This window comes from Calidris pugnax, unplaced genomic scaffold (genome assembly GCF_001431845.1).
Source record: "Calidris pugnax isolate Ruff unplaced genomic scaffold, ASM143184v1 scaffold31, whole genome shotgun sequence".
NCBI lineage: Eukaryota > Metazoa > Chordata > Aves > Charadriiformes > Scolopacidae > Calidris > Calidris pugnax.
Window position 1 is genome coordinate 9,536,313 of NW_015090786.1, and position 19,075 is coordinate 9,555,387.

General features: G+C 39.3%; 1 protein-coding gene across 2 annotated transcripts in view; it reads right to left on the reverse strand.

Moving 5' to 3' along the window:
- The window catches only part of KIF16B (kinesin family member 16B), a 140,139-nt gene that overhangs the window by 7,535 nt on the left and 113,529 nt on the right, over positions 1–19,075 (reverse strand). For both annotated transcript variants that reach the window (XM_014966428.1, XM_014966427.1), the window contains one exon: positions 9,316–9,399. In XM_014966428.1, coding sequence (XP_014821914.1) covers positions 9,316–9,399 — 84 coding nt within the window. The remainder of the gene's footprint in view (positions 1–9,315; positions 9,400–19,075) is intronic.

Below are 19,075 nucleotides of genomic sequence, written 5' to 3' on the forward strand. Positions count from 1 at the left end.
TCTTATTTCTGTGAAAAATACAGAGAGAAAGCTTCTAAAATTATGACATGATCACCTGGGCCAATATCTTTGGCAGAAAGACCAGGACGGTTGGGCTCTCCTGACAAAACCAACAGTATTAGACACTGTCAAAGTTGTGCAAAGCTTCCTTGAGGATAAACAAATGCCTCCCCAACACATCTAACCCACAGGTACCAGAGACCTTGCTCTAGTCACACACAACTTGTGTGAGAACAGAGAGATTTTTCAAGAGAATAAAGACAGATTCACGCATATTTAAAAATGACAAGTCACCACTGTATTAGTAATAATATTCAAAGGGGGGGAGGGGGTATTTGCTTCAGATTGGCAGACATTAATTAGGCTCAGGGCTGGATTAACTGGCTTCCCATTACACAAGCCAAGAATAAAGGATTGACTCGTTTTAATCAAACCCTTCCTGTTCACTTTGATTAGGCCTAATCAGAAGCAAGGCTGTTTACAGATAATGCCTAGTAGTCACTGGGGAATAAATAAATAAAAAAATAAATCAAGAACTTCCCAATCAGTATCAACTTACCCTGAGTTTGCATGTCTATACCTCTACATACAACTCCACCCCATGCATCAACGATTTCCATATTAAAAAAAAATTCTACCTACAGATTCTACATATAATTTGACAGCCACCCACAACGCACATCACTGGTTCTCCCAAAGCACACCTATGTTAAAACTTGTGTCACAGGCTGGTAACATTCCCTAAGAAACCAGGATTTATGGGTTTCCCTTCGCACAAATAATATGAGGACAGTCAATTATGCTAGGTTGTTTTTTCTTTAATATACTAGCAAATATCTTGCCTATTTGACTGAGTTACATATATGTAAACTCCTAACTGGTTAGGCTGAACTTGTTTGCTAAGAACCTAGATAGGAGGGGATGAGATTGAAAGCTCCTACCAAAAACGTAATGTAGCTGTTTTGTTAGTGAACAGATTTACCTTTATAGCTCCCAAATGTTAACATGGCTGTAAATACTGGATCTATAAAAACAGAATTTTACTTTGATAGCAAAGAATTTAGCCTTTGCTTTTGTTGGAGCTAAAAAATGGAACTATGGAGACTTCTTTCTTGCCACTGCAGTGGCACTAACGTGGCAGCAGTCTGTGTTGGTGGTGGACTTAACCCGAAGTGGAGAGAGATGCAGCAACACCATACACACCACTCCTTTGGGCATGTTTAGGGGTAACTAAATGACTTTGGAACTAAAGCGGGTAAGAATCAACCTCTTTAAGCAGCTAAATTCCATTAAAAACCCAGGACTTACATTTTTATCCCACTGAGAAACTCTCCCTATGTTTCTTATGCACAGTGTAATGCAGAGTCCTTAAATCAGGGTTAGTTTCCTCCACAGCTATACAGGTGAAAGCAGATTTTACCACTGCATCTGCAGAAGTGTTTGAGTGCCACTAAAATTTAATTTTACCCGGGGTGGTACTGAAATTTACTTCAATTCATACACCTTTTTGAATTTTCGTAATGTACAAGCATTCTGAGAGATGCCAGTTATGATTCAAGGTGAAATTGCTCTCCTAGGTTTTCAAAATCCAAACTATTCATTATAGCTATTTAGAGCATTTTTCTGTGCCAGTCTAATGGCATGAGCACATTATGTTGAATTACTATTATGCTGCATCAATTGAATTAACTTCTGAAGTCAGTCTACATCCCAAATTACAATCTTATTCTGCCTGAAATTCATTTAAAATCCACAGGACTTAATATTTCTTACAACGCCTGCATGCTAAAAGCTTATATTCATTGGCTTTAAGTAGCTCCAATGAAAACTGAATTGTAGGCTGGCAGGAAAAAAAAATAATAAAAAGCAGCAAGGGCTATGATTTACAGGTGCTCTGTCAATGCAAGCCTTCTTTAGGAAGTGAATGGCCATGTTAAAAAAAGATCAAACCAGACCTGAGTAGTGAAGGAAACCCGTCTTTTCTCCGGAGCACAAGTCAAAACAAGTCCTGTCAAAATCTATTGAGAAAGAACAACAACAGGATGGAATTTACCGTGCGACTCCAGGCCGGCAGCAGCAGAGCGTCGTCCGCTGGAGCGGCCTTGGCAAACAGCTACCGAAGCACTCGACATGCATCACCCTCCGCTTCCCCCAGTGGAATCGGATGCTGGAGGATGACTGATAAGGTACCTTTGAGAAGGGACAGCACCCAGTTCAACCCAGTGTCCTTGGTCGTGCACTCCCTTTATTCATCTGCTCACATCTGAATGTGGAGAGGCATGACTGGAGACCGAGAAAGGTACACAACTTCAAAACCTGATTTCTAGGGGGACGTTGGGAAATTTATTCTGAACTGATGGCAAAACACATTATGATGTGGAGCTAAACTTGAGCTCAAACTACATGTTGTCACATATTCTGTACTCACTAAATTACGATAAACATACCTCCGTGTTTTCTGAAATCTCTAAAAAGGAAAGAAAAACGGTCTTTGAGTTGCACATCCTATTTAATTCTTTGGTTGTAATAGAGATAAACATTTTATCACAAAAGCTCCAGTTTTTGAGGTAGGGATCTGAAGTTATACATCTAAAGAAACAAACACCCAAATTCTTGAAAAGGGGTATGCATATTATGAAAAGTTACCTACAGCAAACTCTGCAAAAGGGGGTTTCAGACCCGATCTTGAATAAGACACTGAGTTTGAGCAAACGAGACCAAGGGGCTGCTTATGGTCACTCCTCTTTTTGCATCCAGTAGCCTGTTGGACCAGAGCTTAAACTTAACTCATCCAGAAAATAACCCCAGGCTTTTACTCCTTCTAAACCACCATCTTTCTCTTCTATTGCTATTATAAAAATAATGTCTTGCATTTGCCGTGGGCCTGGCTGAGAGTCTACGGTATTTAATCAAATAAACATTTTATTGGTAGAGGATCAACTGCTGACGTATGCAGAGTCCTAATTTCGACTTATTTGTACCCAGTGACTGTACTCAATAAGTAAAATTAATTTTATGTAGTCACTTTTTGAAGCCAACATGCCTCACACGAGAGGCAGCGCCACACAAAAAAAGATGAAATGCTTCACTGCTGAGAGCTGCTACAACTCCCCTTTGAGGGCTGCCGCTTCAAAGAAGAAGAGCCAGGTGCCCTGGGCAGCCCCGACGATGCGCTGGAGGCTGGGAACCTGGCATGTGAAATCACTCTCAGAGGGCTACCTGCAAAGTTTTACTGTCTGCAGGCAAGGCAAGACTTTAGTGTTGGTGCTGAAAAGCAGCTATTTTGGTGTCTGAATTTTTTTATACGGTTACTAGAGGTTATGAAGGGCACTTGGTGCAGACTAACCGTACCTAATCCATAAAATTATCCTTGACATGGATTTCATGTAATTTTATTCACAATATGGCTCACCCACACATGCTCTTCTCTTGTCTTTGTGGGTGTATCTGTGCTCTTTCCTCCTGTGCTCCTGTCGCATCCCTATTTCTCTAGCGGGAAATGAAAACCATCACTCCAAGATGTTGCATTCTGTAGTTCAGACCACGGGTATGAAACAATCTTCTCTAGGATTACCAAACACTGACATTTGCAGTGGTTCGCTTTCGCGCTAGCAATCATATCTGGTGTGCATTCATGTCTGTAACAAAAGGAAAAGCTTCCTTTTATCTTTCAATGATTATCAAATGTATTCTGAATGCTTTCTCAAGTCCCTCGCATTGAGATGCTGCTAAGAACAGTATTTACAACCGCACAGTCAGAGGCAAACATTCAATGTGCAAGAGCCAGGCTGGTGAGCAGCTGGCTTTAAAGCTCTTCGTAAAAAAGCCTTGGCATTAGGGATGTTGTTGTAAACTGATACTGGAGTCTAATAATTTCCTTTTAATAATCCCTTTGAACTGACACCTAATCAGTAGCTTTGAAAGGTCTTTGTGACCAGCGTCAGAGTCCGGGGGTGGGGGGGGCGGAAATCAAACAGAAATGGTAACTCTGACCCTACCTGATGGGGCTTTTGCGCTAGAAATACCAGTTCACCTGTAACTAGCATGAAGCAGGTTGTCTCAGATGGGGCTGTGAACCAAAGGCCGGTGGGATGGACTCAGGAACTCCATACTGAATATTCAGATGATGAATCATCTAAAATCTCATTACAATGCTTCTGCCCTCGTGGAGGAAAACATCAATAAATGAGGTCTCACACAGACTCAAACATTCTGTTTACCCACATTTTTTGAGTGTCACTGAGGCGTTGATCCTGAAATTAATAACACATTTAAATAACAAGAATGAATTCAAGAAAAGGGGAGATTTTTGTTATTTCATGTTTTCTTTAAGAACCAGACTCTTGAAGCCACGCAAAACCAGCAGGATTTCACTTTTAAAGGGGAAAGTCATAGTGGCTTTAGAGCCCTGTACAGTAAGACCCCCTAAAAATTATCACTTCCAAAGGAACTCAAGTGAGAATACAAACTAAAAATAGAATAAAGCATTTGGCTACTAAGATAAAGAATTTGAATTTTGTAAAAGAAGTTAAAAAAAACTCAATTTTGACTGTAGGTATCAGCAGTATTTCAGTTAGTTTGGTGTCTACAGTGCTTTCCCCAGCCAGTTCTACAGATTCGAGAGCATAAGTGAATTATGCAGTTCATACAAGATTTATTTCTGCCTCTTACATTAACACCTATCATTGAAAGCCTCATCAGACGACATCAGGAAGTGAGGAGGTTAAGGACAATTGTATTATTAATTTTAAATAAATGGAGCATGTCTATCTTTTAAAGAGGTTCAAAGTACTAAGAAAAAAGAAGAACCGAGCCAATGCCAAGAAGATGTATGTGCTCCTACAAAACCTGGAGCAGGCTTGCTTTACCATACTGTTAGAGGTTGACTTTCATTCCCTGAGCTCTGTAAGTGGCAACCAAAGGAAACACACGACTCCTACTGACTGTTGAGCTGTCTCAGTGCATCCCCGACCAGGGATTTCACCTGTTCCCCTTTGCTGTCCACAAACCAAGCTGAGAAGATGCAGCAGTGGGATCAGGGCGTGGGGAAACAGAGAACAGAGACAAGGAGACAGGCTGAGGTTCAGGGGAGTTTTTGTTTTCCTTTAAGCAACAACCTGTTGGGATTTTGTCAGCATAACAATTGTTTTTTAACTAAGCACACTGGTGACAGCAAGAGCAGAAAAGAAAGCCTAGTGGGTCCGTGGCTGCAAGGCTTCTGACCAAGGAGTCAAGAAGCACAGCTCAATCTGCTTTGTCAGCTTCAACAGTCACTCCTGCCCAGTTTTCCTGGCTGCACAATGGGGAAAATGAAGCTAATAATAATCTTTGTTACTACAACAAAGCATGAGGCTGGGAGAAGAAAAATAATCATGGGAATGATATGATACAGCAATACAGTATCCAAAGAAGCTGGGATTTCAGGAAAACTTTTAACTGTCATGCACAGATCTAGCAACTCACCAAGGAATAAGAGATATTCTGCAGTTTAGACAGGAACAGATACATTCACTGAATCACGTATCTCTTGTGACATGTGTTTCCTTTACAAAGTTTTTGCTTAAAAAAAATAAGAGGAATATACATCATCTGATTTCATTTTTAAAAAGGAAGCTATACCCTTACCTACTGATTTCTAATTGCATGAAAGAATAGATACACACTAACTTCTATTCATTAACTTTAATCAAAAGAATTCTTGGCTGTTTCATTTAAGGCGGATTTAATCAAGCAAGGTTGGCTCTGAAGTGAAATTACAGTCTTTAGACTGTGGAACAATTAATTTAGAGTTTTACCCTGCAACAGGTCCCTGATGAAATACTAAATTAACAGATTGCAATAGGGCATTTTGGATAGGTAATTTTAAATACAATTTAGGTGTTTTCTCTTAAGATGTATAGGCAAAGCCTTTGTGCAAACTTGCATGTTATTTTTCCAAACCTCTATGGAAATGTAAGATATTGGTCAAAAGACTTTCTATTATACTAATAAACATTAAAGCAAAAGTCTTTACATTGCAACTATGTATCACACTAGAGATCAAAGCCTTCCCTCTCTAGGTTCATCTCACACAGAAATAGTACACATAATGTGCTTTCCGACCAACAAGATATTGTGAAGCTTTTGGTTATTAAGCATTTGTACCGGCTAGGATAAAAAGAATAAATAAAGGAACTTAATATTTGCATAAAATTTGCATTTATTGTGATTTTAAATCACAATCCTCATAATTTGGGGCTCTCTGGAGCCTTTTACTCAAAGTAATTTCAACTCCATTATGATGAAATATGCCCACTTCCAATCTCAAGATGAAACAAGGTAACTCTACATGACAATCCTAAAACAAAGCAAACCCTACAGCCAGCCCCCCTGATTTTAGTTGCCTTCAAAGGTATCACAACCCCCCTACTGTCCTCAGCACTTGTCCTGCTGTGGCAAGAATTCAAGAGGTCATGTGTAGGAAAAACCAAACTTCCTAAACTGTTCTGAAAGGATGTTTCAGACAAATCTTTTCATAATTAGGTGCAATGAAAATTTCCCCAACTAAAGCCCAAGTGAGTCAAATAAAATAACAGTTCAGATATCTGCACTAGAACCAGTTCTCTGATTGTTGTGTGCTTAGTTAATTGGAAGAGTAGTTTTGCTCCTACAGTAACTCCCAGATCATCTGCATCATTTTCCCAGACCTGACTGAGAGCTGCAATTTAGTTTTGATGTAAAGAAGAAGTGCCTGAAAGGCCATTTCAGTAACCAACTGCTAATTCCAGCAAACACCCTAGTCAGGCTCTTTAACTGATATGACAGCTTAAGTTGTCTTCTCCCTCACACAGGTGTACATTGGAGTTTGAATTTTAAATTGTTATGTGCATACTTCATAAGCGGTATTATCCCACTTTAACCCAAAAAGTTCAGGAAAAACAATGTGAAGTCTAAGCCTAGTCAAGATTTATAAATACCTAATGCAAAAACTGGAAGAGCAGAGTAATTTCTTTGTCATCCTCCACTGGGATCACAGCTCTGCTAATGATCTTACAATACAGAATATTTGTTCAGAGCACTCATCAGGCTGATATTTATCAGTATGTCAACTGTTTTTAGTCAAGAAAGTCAGCTCAGATGCTGGATAAGAATATACATTTTTATTGGCCTGGAAGCTGTGCTTTGCTTTTTCTAAAAATGCTGTATTAGCTCATTAGCTCTGGATTAACCCTATGGAACAATCAAATGATCTTTATGTCATACTACAGCTGTAACAACACATCATCTGTGAGGCTTAAAAGAGATTGCAATGAGTTTTCAGCAAATCAAGTCACAGGATGAGGTACAAAAGCCAACTGAACACAAGCCGCGTTTCTGCTTGTTACCAAGGTCCAGTGCCCTTATGTGATCAAATTCCCCTGTGAGAAATGTGCTATCATCAAAATATCAAGAAACCACGTCCCTTACAGAGGCAATTCGTCCATTTACTACTTTCCAGTCGGCCCACTGAAGCGTGTCCAAGGTTCATACCAGACTGAAAGCCAGGAGGCAGTTAACAGCCAGTGTTTTCAATAGAACTGGTGCCTGTGCCATCTTCCACTATCCCGCTTTCCCTGCCTGCCAAATACTTTCCCAGTATAACCCAAGATGAGCTTTGAGCCTTAAAAGCGTTAGGTGACTTTGGGAACCAACACTACTTAGGGTGGTTTCTCCCACTTTTCACCAAGGAGGCTGCAGTTATGTTAGCTGAAACTCCAGCCAAGCCAGAACAAACCGCTGCAAAATATATACTGAGAAGAAAATATCATGACTAGAGATGTAGACATAAGGGGGTTTTGACCAGCTTGTTGCATTCCTCATGGAAAGGATGGTAACATTTGTGTGGCTCCTTTTCCTCTTTATTTAACCTTCCCTTAGCCATGGGGGATCTTTAGTTTCTCCAACACTGAGAGATTTGTCAGGATTGTTGAAAGGCATGGCCAAGTGTACAATTTGGTATATGGCAAAACATATTTGTGTGAACTTGGGTCATATTATATTATTATGTTTGCAAGATATATAGGTAATAAAGTTTCAATAACTTAATTCAGTTAAAATAGATACAATTTAATTTTTAAGCTAAAACCTGGCTATATAGAGAACTGTAAGTACTATACGACCGTGATCAAGCATCACCATACACAGCAGCTTTAACGCTTAGAAGCATTACAATAAAATCTGTTAGTAAATCAATGAAAGGTCAGAAAGATTAAGGGATTAAATTTATTACTGGTACAAAAATATGCAAATTGAGTACTAGACTGGAATGTGGCCATACCTATATGCCCTCTATAGAGGACATGAAACAAAAAACAGATTACATTTTGTGCTACATGTAAAACCACCTCACATCAGAAGTCAGTGGGAGGATGTTTTGTTTGTAGATCAAAGGAAAGGTGAAGTACATAGAAAAAAAAAAGTGAAACACGGAAGAAAAGATTCCAGTTGGGAAGCAATCTACTTTTATATTAACTTCTCTAAAGCTCTACTTAATGCTACTTTAGCGCTACAAAGAATATAATTCTTAATGACTCGCATGATCAGGTAATCCCCAATGTGGCTACAATACAGTTGCGGGGTGTATGGTTTAGTCTTTGTTCATGCCTCTTCTTTCCCAAAACCTCACCTCTCCCCCGGGCTGCAATAAGACATGCATTAACATAGAAATACAAAGATCTAACGTGTGATAGGAGTCAAAATTATGCCACCCACATGGCACCACAGAAAAAGCCAAAAAAAAAAAAAACCACCCCAAGCTTCAGATACTCGGCAACCTTGTCCACAATAGAAATACTTTTTAAAACTAATTGAAGAAAAAAGATACATTCAGAAAGCTGGGTTACAAAATAAAGCTCCAAGATGCCTAAATATTGCTTTCCTTCTGTCATGAGATATTTGGATATAGTAACTATGATAAAACAGTAAATCTTCAGCTAACAAATAGCATTTAAAGTAGCAATATTTTTTTTTAATCTTGTCTTGCACAGGGACCATCTGTCTACAGTGAACACTTACCTCATCCTCAACCTTTCCCCCTTAAATAAATGTACCTCCTATGAATATCTCTAAAGAGATGCTTTTTTCCCCCTAGATTAGGATTAATTTATTTATTTTAAGGCATGTTTCATTACTTTGCAATCTACTGCTGCCATCTCCTGTGTTAAATGAGGCAGCAAGTAACTTCATACTTACAAGCAGGCTATTTAACTTTGGCCATATGGGAACGGTTCCTGTTGGTCAAGCAGAGAGTGCTCCACCTAAATATGCCATAGAAGCCTGTTAAAAAGTTGGCATTACCTCTAAGTGACTCCGTCGTTCTGCAATCACTCGTTCATCCTTGTTTCCGAAGAGCTTCTTTGGAGGGAATTCTAAAGTGGCAAGCTGGAAGACATTAAAGGATGAATCAGTATCAGAAGTGACAAACTCAAATGAGAAAATTCTCTTTAAACTACCAAGCAACTGGGAAGAAGAAAATGCCAAATATTCATGAGCTACACGATATGCTATTAGAAAATATCATATCACATATTTCTACTGACATGATTACGATCTGGTCTGTAATACTGCTAAGATAACAACACATTTTGTCATACATGAGTGATAGAAAGCAAATTTAGGAATTAGATTCCTAAAGATTGCAAAGGTGGAAACTGAATCTGATGTGATAGCACCAACTAAGGAGTAAGAAAGATCTCTTCAGAGAAAACTCTGTGTATCTTGCAAGATTGCATTCAGTCTCTTAAAAACTGTGGTCTCCAACCATGCTGTTGTGTAATTTGTTTGTCTTATGTTGTTTTGTAAACATAAGATCATTGGATCTAAGAACCATCACTGAAGTTGTGCTGTGGAAGATGGCATGGCTGGATTCCAGCTGACATCTCAGCCAGACCTGAGGGACCTTTTGCTGTGCCCCAAAATACGACTTCTTCCTTTGGAGCAGGGACAGGCGCACAACATGCACCTACAATGTGAGGGCAGCTCAGACAATGGGAAGCAGGACCTCTGGAGCTGTAACTCAATTGTAGCTCAACCACATCCAAACATGTGTCCACGCTGGAAGGCAAGAACTTTAATTTCTGAAGAGAATCCACATGAGCAGGCAAAATCCCATTTATCACACTGAAAATAAAAACAAGGCAGCAGCACTACTCCTAAAAACAACTATACAGATCTGTCCTTTTAGGAGTTCTTCCACAGAGGTGTTCAAAGCTACCTTCTCATTTCTTTTTCATCCTGTACGAACTGTGGCAAGCTACACTGGTAAAGGGAGAGCAAGGGGAACTGTCTCCCTATTTCGTACACCAGCAAATAAGATGATTGAACAAGTTCCAGCCAGCTATATCTGGAAAACAGACAAAAGACTCAAGACTTAGTAACAAGTACCAATGAACTTGGTCTGCTAAGCCACTGCTTCTGGGAATGATGCACAAGAAGGCAAGTCCTCTCCACAAAGTTTTTGTTTGCACTTGAAGGCATATCAAAACCAGTTTCTTCCTAGCTCTTGCTGTATGAGAGAGAAATATGCAACCTCCCATTGGCATTGCCCTGTGTAAAAATGCCTCCTGCATGAGTTCCCCTGGCTACTTGATAATATTGAACTAATAAACAAGATGCATCAATTTCTAGTATATCAGCACATACAGGACTGTAGAGAATTTATGGCTGCTTACAAGGAGCAGCAATATACTGAATTAAATGAGGAGATTCATTATTAACATTGAATGTAAGCATCTTTAAAATACAGAGGTGTTCTGCAATACAAATAATTCATTCCCATTCTCTGGTTCAACTCCAATTTGGGTAATTTTAAAGAAATACCTAGACATCTTCACACAAGCAATATAAAGCAATGCGGAGCATCAGAGGAGATGGAAAAGATGTCTGCTCTGCATCAGTCTCACCAGCACACCCCAATTATATTCCTCAAATTTCTCCAATCATATTCTTCTTGGTGTGCCTGCTTCTTCATGTTGGCAGGACAAGCAGTACACAACCAAACCGTACCCTGTAATTACGTCCTTGGGACTTCTTTTCACTGCATTACTCACTCCTTAACCTATACAGGATTATAAGTGCTAATATTTTCAAGGACTTCAAAATCCCACCCCTGCAGAAATTGTATTTTATTAAATAGCACTGCATGATGTCGTTGCCAGAAACAAGCAAGGTAAAACAACTACCACCACAATCGCCTCCTGGCCCTAGGGAGATTGTTTTTATATTTATTTGCTTATGAATACTTTCATTATAAAATTTTAAAACAGCGTCTGTTAAAAAACAATTTGCACAAATAAAAAAACCCATACTACTACAATGCCCTCAGACATAACTCTGTAGAGTCAAAGTATTACAGCTAAAACCAGGAATGATTTCTTTATCTAAATTAAGTTTGATTTTAAAAGGCATTTGGAGATTGATGCTACAAAACTTGGGGATGGGCAAGTTGTTTTCCTAATCTGTTAGCTATCTGGATCGATCTTAAAAGGAAAACCAGTTGCATTTTCTAAAGCCAGTAAGTTTTGTAAACTCACATAGTTTTAACATTTCTTAACTCCCAAATCACTACACTGCAGAAATCTTTGAAACCAAGCCAATGAGAGTCCATTATTACAGCCATTAAATTAATACACAAGAGAAAGGCCTCAGCCAGTCAACCTGGCTCCAAAATGTTCAAAGTCACAACATGTACCTAAATGAAAATCATAGTTCCATTGCTGGTCAAGACCTGGATCTGAATACTTTGGACTTAGAGAACTATATATAACAAAACCCTCCATCCAGATCACAACACCAATGAGCTGATCCATACTTGGCACATGATATATAAGTTCCTTCTGTTTGTAATAAACATATGCGTGTACAGAATATACCTATCCACACATAGATGTTACTCAGAAGGATTTTGCATCCTGCAGAGGGTGTGCTACAAAGGACTGACCATTGACTGCAGTGAGCACTTCTACGGGGCTGGGTACAGAAGGCACAGAACCTGCTGGAGCATTTCTGTGTCCCGCTCTTTCCCAAGGGTCCTCCGGCTCCTCTTTCAGCCAGATGACTGGCAGATGTCCATCTCGTAAATAATAAATGGAGACCATTTCTGTCACACAACAGATGACCACCCAGCTATATGACAGAAAAACCTCCAGCCATAGAGCCATAGTTGTCATCATCACTTAGCAACTCTTGGAAAACCTAAATTACTCCAATGCATTCGACTCCATTACATGCCAAGAGACTAACTCCCATCAAAATGGGAAAAAAAAGAAAGAAAAAAAAAAAAAAAAAAAGACATTCAAAACACTCTAGGCTTGAGTTTCGGGCTGTCCAAACACTTAATGCAGACACGACAGCACCAGTTTCCACCCAGTTCACAGCTTGAAAATTATCTTAACAATATGAGAACTGGAACCATTTCATGCTGCAATGTGAATTCTGTATTCCTCTATGTGACTGTGTAATTTCACTGTAATAGGAAGCTGGCCCACTGTAGTATATTTATATAAAAATACAATATTAATAAATGTACCAGAGCTAGTATGCTTATAAATATAGTCCACTTATCTCTGTCACACTGACTTACAAAATTACTCCTTCGGCATGGGGGGGTGGGAAATATGCTGGTGCAAGAGTTCCACAAATATGCAGAACGACAATAAAATATTTTCATCTCGAAATAGTTTTGGTTTAATAAAAAAGAAACGAAAAAAGCCCAGCACTACAAATACACTGAAGTAGTGATAAATGTTACAATAATTGTCTTTAAAGGTCCCCTGTCCTGATGTATCATTTAACAAACAGACTCTGAATGTAATTGTGTGCGATTCAGAAACACAATGATTCAAGAGAATTTGGAGGTTTATTAAAAATACCTTACTCATTTATGCCAAATTGCAGGAGCAAATATTTCAATAAATTCAAATATTAGTAGTGCTACAATGCCTTTAAGAAACCGCACAGCAACTTTGGGAGAGATTACCACTGCTACAGGTTAATGCACGCAGCATAGTATGTGACTGAGCTGCGTTTGTTCCGTCCCTTAAATATGTAAGAGATCTGCAGGTATACATTTTGCATCAAGATGTTTGCCTTGGCTCAAACACTGTAAGAGAATTTCACACTATCCACATTCAGGAGTATAAATTATTCTTTTAGTATTAAATGGTCGTGTACACTCTGGCTCAAATTAATTCTTCAAGGGTCACACCTTGACTATGAGATTAATATTTCGTGGCAATAAAAGGCATAACAGAGGGATTCTACAGGTAGCAGAGTAAATTATTCTACTTCCCTGAAATTTCTGAAGCATGCCCCTCCTCTCTCTGTCCCCCTTGCTGCAGTGGCAATGAAAGCATTTGGCAGTCAGTCTTCTTCAGCAGGGATGTTTTCTCGTTTTTAGGGTTGCTGATGAGCTGATATGTTTTCTGTCAGGGGAAATTAAGAGGCATATTCCCCAGCCTGACAGGAAGAGAAAGCTCGAGTGATTTCCTGAGAAGCTTCTGCATGTAGCGTGCAAGATTTCTAATTTTTATTTTGGCTGCAGAAGCATTCCCCTCCTATAGGTAATCATAGCATGGCTGCAATACAAATTCCATTATATACATAGGAGTGTGCACAGGTGTGCATATGCATACCATGGGCAAGGCTGGGATTACCATTAGACCCAAAATGCAAAGCCAGATAATATTTTAATACAGTATGGAGACACCTCAAGACTGTATATCAGCACTCCTGATGTCTTTTAGGCATTAAACTTTTTACAGTTAATGATGTTTATCCTTTCTGGCAATCGTTGCTAGGCAGTAGCAGTCTTAGGGAGAGGCAAACAGTCATTTGCAATTTACTCCCTAATTTCTTTATAATAAATAAAGGCTGTGTTTTATTTCTGGGTCTTGTATTACTGGAGCACATTATTTGTCTGTGTCTCAGCAACCTTATCTGTAAGAAATGATACTTACCTACCATGATATAATATTTATGAGATTAGTACGATCAAGTTTAGAGAGTACTAGGTCCAGTCCTCAAGAGGAAGGTGCTTCATTCCTAGCAAGTATTATTCTAGCAAATTTTAAACAGCTTAATTGATTCTTATACTTTTCTGGCATTTCAGCCAAGAGACTGGTTTTAACAAGGTTATTGACAGGTGTACAACTCTCACCCGCTTTTGGAAACAGCGGATACCTAACAACATCTATATGAAAGCACACTCTTTTCAAAGCAAAACCATAGATCTTCACAGCCTTCAACCCCTGAGCTCCAGGAAGAGACTCAAATTGGGACAGGGGCCTTTCGGAGGCCGACAGGGCAAATGAAGGTTCGAGCACCAAGAAGGGCTCTGCCTGGGACGGGGTGCACTCTCATTTAAGCTCCTTTAGAAAAATCAAACCATCAACATTGGAAGGGCGTCCTTTAATTCTTATTATATTCCGTTGGAGACTCTTCACTGACACTAATTGACTTTTGCTGGATTTAATTCAGTTCAGGGGTTTTATGGTACAGTGGAACGTAGCATGTTAATGAAAAGTCTTGTACAGTATTTTGCGAATGATATTTCAATATATAGTGGACCGAAGTAAAATACCACATAATACAGTCATGTAGGCTTGTCACTTCTGAGGCATGAAATTGTTCGAAGTGTTATGCTCCCTAAACATTAAAAAAAGTGCCATTTTCCTGACATCGAGCAAAAATCTACAGGATTGAAACATCTCATTATTTCTGGTGGGTAAAATCTATGTTCTAGTGCCTACAATATGGTAAAAGTTTTTTGGTTATTTTTTTTTTTAAGAAGAAAAACAGGGCAGACATTGACGTAGGCTGAGTCATCTTTAATCTTTCATCCCAAATTCTCTTTGTACTTCAATGTTTTGATATATTTAAATGGGGAGAAAAGGGGGAAAAAAGAAAATTAAGGAAATGCTAACTATTAAATTAAAAAGTCGGTCTTCTTTAACTCTCATGTTACTTTTACAACTCTGAATTTTCTCATTTTTCAAAGGGCATGTCTGACTTTTGATCCTTTGTACCAGAAATCTGTCACAGATGAGAAAAATCAAAGAGAAGAATGTGGCACGGTTTTGCAGCTGGTGTGGCTGCACCTGAGTTGATTCTGCAGTGAGCAATGAAAGAAAAAAATGTCCTACTTTTAGTTTTTGAAGTTTAAACAAAGTAACTTAAGCCTCAACTTCTCAAGATGTACTAAGACTCCCAGACTCTAAAGAAATTGGACAAAAGCTGTATTCTAAACTAGGAAGTTGCACTAAATATTTAGGGATTTCGCAATAAGGTTAAAAAAAAGCTTAACTTCTATATTTTTACTAGTATTTTTTTTCTGAAATAAACCACTATTCTACACAATTTCATAAGAGAGCCTTAGGCAAAGGGAAAAAGTTAACACCTAATGAACAGATTAGAGGCTACTTTATAAATTCTGCCAAAAAAAAAATATGATCAAATAGAAATCAAAGATAGATCATTTGATCACATACACTAAAAAAGAAACCAACCAAATAACTTAAATCCACCTCAGTTGTATTTTCAGGTGATATAGCTCAAACTACCTGAAGTTCAAATTATGTTTTCCCAAATATGAGTGAATAAAACTCTAAACTTAATCTCCTTTAAAAAAAGATAATAACGTAGTCCTCCATCATGTAAAGCCTACAGTGCTTCCCTGATACGTATGCTATAGGTAAGAGATGCCCTCAGAAGACAGGAAGATTAAAGACAGTATTTTCCATTATCAACTAATCAATGAGAGGGAATATCTAGGGCATTATTTTCTGGATATTCAGTTTGTCACCTACTTTTTCTCTTCCATTTCTAATATTTACTCCTTACTTCTTGTTCCATCTCTTCCAGTATGTTCTTCCCCACTTCCCAGCTGGTCTCTACTTTATTGCTGTGCTCCCTCCTGCCCCATAACCTACCTAATTCTTTTTCTTATTCCACTGTCCATTTGCCATATCACATTTTCTGCTCCCACATCATCCTCCCTACTATCTGCCAGAAGGAGAGAGGGGTTTGATACTCATAGAATGGTTCAGGTTGGAAGGAACCTTCTCAGAGAATTCTCAGAGGCAGGATAGCTGAGCAACTAAGGATCAGCCAAAGCTCTGAGGTGGACCCATGTCAACCTTCTAATGTAGTGAACTCCCTGGAGAAGACCAAACAGCTTTTAAACAGCAACAAAAGCCACAATTTATTATAACAAACAAATAAGGATAATTAACCTCCCAAAACAAAGAAAATTCAAGTGACCAAGAAACAGAACTGGAGAAAGATTATATGCAACCCTCCTCCTATGCAGAGGGTCCCTGCAGAGGAGCCCCTGCAGAAGGTCCCTGATACCAGCCTAACACACTCAGTCCTTCACTGGCTTTGAAGGAAGCGGATTCTGCTCCAGCCCCTCTGCTCCCCAGGTCTTTGCAGTGTTTCTGAGACCTGAGGAGTGGCTCCAGGCTCATCCCTGCTATCTCTCAGCAAATCCAACAGACCTGGAGGCTTCCAGTTTTCTGTGGTCATCTCTCCTTGCTGCTACAGGCTGCAGCACCCAGATCTCACTCAAACACACACAGAAGAATGAGCATCTCGCTCCTTCCTTGAGGAAGTCTACTCTGAAAAATGCTAAATAAATCAGTCAGCAAATATCTCCCTTCTGACAAATACAAGAGAGACCATATTGCAGAGCAATGTACTGAAGTTTTGGGGTTGGGTTTTTTTTTTTCTGGTCTCTCCTGAATACAATTTATGCCACAGCCTGCTTTCCCATCCCTTTACAGCACAGCCTTTTCTCAAAGGGGAAGCTGTTTTGCCCCATGTATGTGGGAACACTCTGTTCCTCCTGCTCTCCATCCTTTTTGCTCTATGCCCAGGGTTTACCTACCCACTGAACCGGTTTAACCTTTGCATTTCTGGTCAGCAGGAGCGACTCCTGGTTTGCATGTTGCTTTGTGCCTGACCCCCAGCGGGGACAGCCCAGTGAGCCAAGGCTACTTTATCCCTCCAGAACACATCCCATGGAGGCCAGAGGGTGTTAGAAACCCTTGCCCCACTGGGCAAGCAAGTCTGAAGCTTACCCGCTGTAGGACTGGCTACAATTCCTTGCCTTTTTCCTACTTGTCTCTCTGGAGCACCCCCACCATTCTTCTGCAATACTGGCACTAAGATGTGTCAAAAAGCACAAGGACTTACATCTCCTCTCATAAACATATGCAATTCTGTTGCTACTGTCCTCAAAGTCTGGATGCTGCAACCAACCTCCACAGACCAACTCTGGATTCACCATAAGCATCTTCTCAGGATGCACAAATTCTCACAGCTCTGCTCTCTCTAGTTCTTTGAGCTTTTAAGATCTTCCTGGCACGTTTGCCAGTTACATTCCTCAGACAGGCATAACTCTTTCTCCAAAGAACATCTCAACTTCACCTGTCACTGAAGAGGGATAAGAACACAAAAAAGAAATTCACCTCCTGTGAACCTCCCCAAAACCTCCCTCTGAAGATGCAAAACTACCAAGTAGGATTGGACACCAAAGATTTCTTGTTTGCATTTCACTAGTTGTGCCTCGCTGTCTTTGAATCATGCCCACCTGCTTAACAAACAATCATCTGTAATTATCAAAAAGGTTTGAGAGCTCTCACATCCAAGTTTCTCCTATAAACAAGCAGGCTGACCTAGACTCAATATGCATTTTTGGAGCTGTGGTGAGACGTGGAGGCCACAGTTTATTGCGTTACTTTAACTCCATTTAATCTGCCTCCTGCTATTGAGAAAATCAAATTAACTGCAGCCAAAGAAGTTACCTTGCATTACAGAGGTGTTTTTCTTTTCCTTAAAGCAATTTCTAGGCTAGGCAGAATAATAAGATACTGAAATAGAGCCATAAACGTTGGTCAGTATAATATTTGACAAATTACTTCATTGCTTTGTTCATTATAAGCAGTACAATAGCATTTAAATACAGAATAACTATAAAAATGAGCATTAGGACATATCAAAGTTCATGCAAACCTTTCACAGTTCTATAAAATTATGCAGCTTTGGGATTTTAATCTCTCTTATGAAAACCAGAAACAAATACAGCCAGGGCATCTTTCCAAATATAAAGTGCTACCTACATAGCTCAGAATTGTCAACTAAGGACAGAAGGACAAAAATTGGCCCAAATGGCAAAGAAAACATATTAAGTTCTCTATACAGGCTCTAGAAAGGTAGAATAAGATAATGAAGAAACAGCATATACCAACCCAAAGGATAGAATTATCTCAACATGTAAACCAGTCCAAAAAAAAAAAAAAAAAAAAAAAAAAAAAAAAAAAAAAAAAAAGGATATGTAGATGTATTCGGAAAATAAGGATGAAAAAATTGTAACGTATCATGCCCTTGCAACCTTGATTTTCCTCCCTTGTTCATCTATCTCTTGCCCCGAGACAGAAGCCTCTGGGGGAAAAACAGACTATGGTCTGCTGTGCAGTACTGGTAAGACAAGGGTATGCGCTGACCAGGAGCGCCTATGGATAAATTTAACACATATTCTCTAAGCTTTTAGCTCATGATTTTGCAAACTAAACATTATTTTTTCTCATGCAGTCTCAGGTCATGGTGCTTTCCTTTAAAGAAATGGCAACAACTGCTGGGTTTGCAAGGTCATGTCTTCAAAGCTCAACTCATTAATCAGTCTTCATAAATGCACGGCTCAAACCCTACTTCTCAAAAAGAAGGCAAAAAAGGAATTTTCTGGTGCTCTCTGTAGTGTTTATTTTCCTTTAAAAAATTATTTGGGATTTGATTCTTTATCTTCCCGCTGGGATTTCTAGCAAGGTTAAGGAAGCATCCCTGCAGTAGTACAATGTGGGGGCCACACAGCAGACACCATCCTCGCCCCACTCTGCACCCCATTCCTGTCGATGCCACGTCGGTTATCAGGGCACTTTGACTGCACACCAAGAAGTCACAATACTGTTTGACTTAAGCAACAGAAATAGGTTCAGAGAGGAAAACTCACCACAGCAGTTTTAACAGCTCTTCCAAAAAAGATTTGCTTGTTGCCTACAAGCTC